This window comes from Myotis brandtii, unplaced genomic scaffold, assembly GCF_000412655.1.
Source record: "Myotis brandtii unplaced genomic scaffold, ASM41265v1 scaffold446, whole genome shotgun sequence".
In the NCBI taxonomy this organism is placed as follows: domain Eukaryota; kingdom Metazoa; phylum Chordata; class Mammalia; order Chiroptera; family Vespertilionidae; genus Myotis; species Myotis brandtii.
Genome location: NW_005367057.1, coordinates 1206777 through 1210334, shown reverse-complemented (window position 1 = coordinate 1210334; position 3558 = coordinate 1206777). Strand labels below are relative to the sequence as shown.

General features: G+C 32.8%; 1 protein-coding gene across 1 annotated transcript in view; it reads left to right on the top strand.

Moving 5' to 3' along the window:
• Window positions 1-3558, top strand: part of COL24A1 (collagen, type XXIV, alpha 1) — a 197112-nt gene that overhangs the window by 52693 nt on the left and 140861 nt on the right. Inside the window, exons 10-11 of the mRNA XM_005874588.2 lie at window positions 1337-1390; window positions 3001-3054. Coding sequence (XP_005874650.2) covers window positions 1337-1390; window positions 3001-3054 — 108 coding nt within the window. The remainder of the gene's footprint in view (window positions 1-1336; window positions 1391-3000; window positions 3055-3558) is intronic.

The following is a 3558-nucleotide window of genomic DNA, read 5'->3' as shown; positions in this document are numbered from 1 at the left end:
ATCTTTATTGTTGAAAGTATTTCATAGATTCCCCTTTTCTCCCATTAACCTCTTCCAGCCCTCTCCAGTCCCCTCCTGAGGCACCCACCACCCCATTGTCTGTGTCCACAGGTTATGCATAAATGCATACAAGTTCATTGGTTGATCTCTTCCCACCCACTATCCCCTGCCTATATGTTCTAAGTTTTAAATTTTTGGTTAAAATGCAAAATTTTTCAATTTAAAAAATATTAGAAATTAGAATAATATATGCATGTAAGTTATGATTCTAATGGACAATTTTTCTGTCTAGGTGTAGCTCAGTCATGACTAATTAACCTGCCTCAATGTTTCTCTTCTCTCTTTGTACTAAAAGGGAGAGCGTGGAAGTCCAGGCCCAGTAGGTCCCCAGGGAGAGAAGGGTGCTATGGTAAGAGCTCAATGATTTGAAAGATATGTTTCCAAAGAACATAACAAAGTTGAGGCATTCCAGAGGTAGAATTATCTTGGATGCAATATAAGTAAATGAAAAATACTATTTTATAGTAAATTACCATTAGAATTTTCTTCTTCTTTAAACAGTTTACCTTTTAGAATGCTGTATGAAAGGTAAAAATCTTTCAAATCAGATGGCTTGGTCAGATATTTTTAAGTGTGACAGAAGCTAGAACAAATTATTATTATCAATAAAAGAATCTTATTTTCAGAAAATATATTATAATGGCACATAATGCTGTCTACAGTTTTATTTTACCTAAGTTATTCTTTAGTGTTTTGACTTTTATATTATCAGAAAAGCAGTATAAAGGTTTTTGTTGTTGTTTTTTAAAACTATCTCCAGTTGTTGTCAGCTAGGAAATTTAACATACCCATGAATTAATCAATTTTAGGAATTATTGCCTCCTAAAACACTCCCTGAATCAGTATTAATACCATAGAGGGTATGGTCCTCCTAAAATTGGGTAGCCAGAATATTTGTACATATTGGCACTCATTAATTATTAAATGCCATGACCTCTGAAAATCATGTGATTTCATAATCTATATAACATAAAATTCAGAAGATAAATGAATTTTCTCTTCTCTATAGGTTATAATATGTGATTCTGGCTAGTCAATTTCTTTTCCAGGCAAAGAATTTCTAATAAAAGGATACACAGCTTTTATGTAATTTTTTTTTATTTCTATTATCTATCTGTGGAACATTTCCTATAGCCTCTTACATCTAGGATAAGAGAGAAAGATCTTATCAGATCATCACTTTTTACTACTACTTATAATTTACTGGTTTTTCTTTAATGAAAATAATTAGGTATAATGGAGAGTTTATGTCTTTTATATTTTATTCAAATTATAGGGATATCCAGGTCCTCCTGGGGTCCCAGGACCTGTGGGTCCACCTGGCTTACCTGTAAGTACAGAAAAGACTTTATATCCCTTCTAGAATGTCTGTTTAAATTTAAACCCATCATTTTGGTTATTCTATGTTTTTATGCAAAATATGTAATGTGTAAAACGAAGGGAGGCTGCTTCTCTCCCCAGTCAATGCAAAGCACTCTAGAATATGTCATGGTGTCTTGAACTTCCTCACCTCTACTTGTTCCATAAGCTTCTGCCCGCTTCTAATAGTACAACCAGTTTCAATTCTGCTGCCTAAAACTAAAAAGACATTTAAACTTTCTTGAATAACCACATATAAGAAAACAGGGTCAGTAGTCAAGATTAGAAGTCAGACCAATTGGATATATAAATCACAAGTAAGCATAAGTTCCAACATTTTTTAAAGAAATTTGCAAGTATTTTCAACCAAACACAATTTATAGAGAATCTACCTTTATTAAACAAAACTGGAGTTTTTCAAAATACTCTGTTTTTGCTTCGAGAAAGAAAATAAAATCTTGTCTCTTAAGGGATAACGTTTGCTTATCAAAATTTAACTGTGTTTATGAACTTAAATATGAAAGAGGTAAGCCTTTATGTTCCCCTAAGCAAAACTATTCTTATGAGAAATAATTTATGCGGTTGTGTGAAGATGCTTTTTTGAAGAGAAGCCCCATTTTACAGTATAGTGAAAGATACGGTGTTGACTTCTAAAATTAGGAATACTGATCTAGGGTCACAGTTGCCAATCTTTTTACTAACATCAGATAATTAATAAATTTGATATCTTGTAGAAGTTCACTGGTTTTATTTACCTACTGTTATATAGATAAATAATTTTTTTTCTAATTAAGTCTTTATTGAAGACTATAAGGCATAAAATAATTCATTGTAATTGACTTAATAGCAACTTAATCTTTATTTACAGGCTATTTTTGTGGCATGTTAATTGGAAACACTGTGGCTTTTTTCATAATAACAAAAAAAAATCTATCTTTGTGTTATGGGATTGTCATAAATGTCTAGAATAATGGGAAAGAAATCTCACAATGACGGCCATTGCTTCTTTAAGGAAACAGGCAGGTTAGACTGGTGTCTCCCTCCACTACTGATCCATGTATGTTCCTCCAGAAAACAATTCGTCAATATTAAAAGCTTCCATTCTTTGTTCAGGGTATAAATACCCAGAAATGAAGCTACTCCAAATAGTAGGAACATCAAAAGCACAATGTTGGGGAAGGAAAAGATGGTGTGTATTTTTTTTAACTAAAGCATATTTTTAAGGAGACTAATCAATTTTTATATGTGTTTTCTTTTTTTCATTGACTTCAGAGAAAGAGAGGGAGAGGGAGAGAGAGATAGAAACATCAATGATGAGAGAGAATCATGGATTGTCTGCCTCCTGAATGCCCCACCCTAGTGATCAAGCCCACAACCCGGGCATGTGCCCTGACTGGGAATTGAACCATGACCTCCTGGTTCATGGATCAACGCTCAACCACTGAGCCACAGCGGCCAGGCTAATCAATTTTATTTTAAGAATTCCCAAGGGGAATTACATGTTTTAAGAAAGGGTATAACTACTATTCTGATAACATTCCTGTGAATCGTATAACTGATATTAAAATTTTCATCATGTAGGGTCATGTTGGGGCAAGAGGACCACCTGGGAGTCAAGGTCCTAAAGGACGAAGAGTAAGTTATCTAATGAAGGAAGTAACTTCATCTCAAAAATTCCTGCCTAATCATGTGTTCCACAAAAGTAACTTTATATATTCTAGATTGTGCTGAGACATTATTGGATTTTCCCCTTGTTTTCATTATATTAGGTGAACTACCTACATTTATTGAAATAATGACTCAAAATCATTTGTATTTATAAAACCATACATTTCTGCTATGAATTTCACTAATTCATATAGAATTCTTCTTTCTTATACCCAGATTCATTCTTTGAGGGAGCTATTAACATGAAGATTTTTAAATAAATTCTTATTTTACTCATAAGAGGCTCACATAGCAAGGAATAGTAGCATCATAACAAAATAAGGGCAATGAGAAATGGAATGAAGCTATATGGGATGAACAAGAGGTGATATGATCATGATGCAGAATTAAATGAAAAATCTTACTCTCTACTTTTTTTATTCTTTTAATAAATCTTTATTGTTCAGATTATTAAAGTTGTTCTCCTTTTTC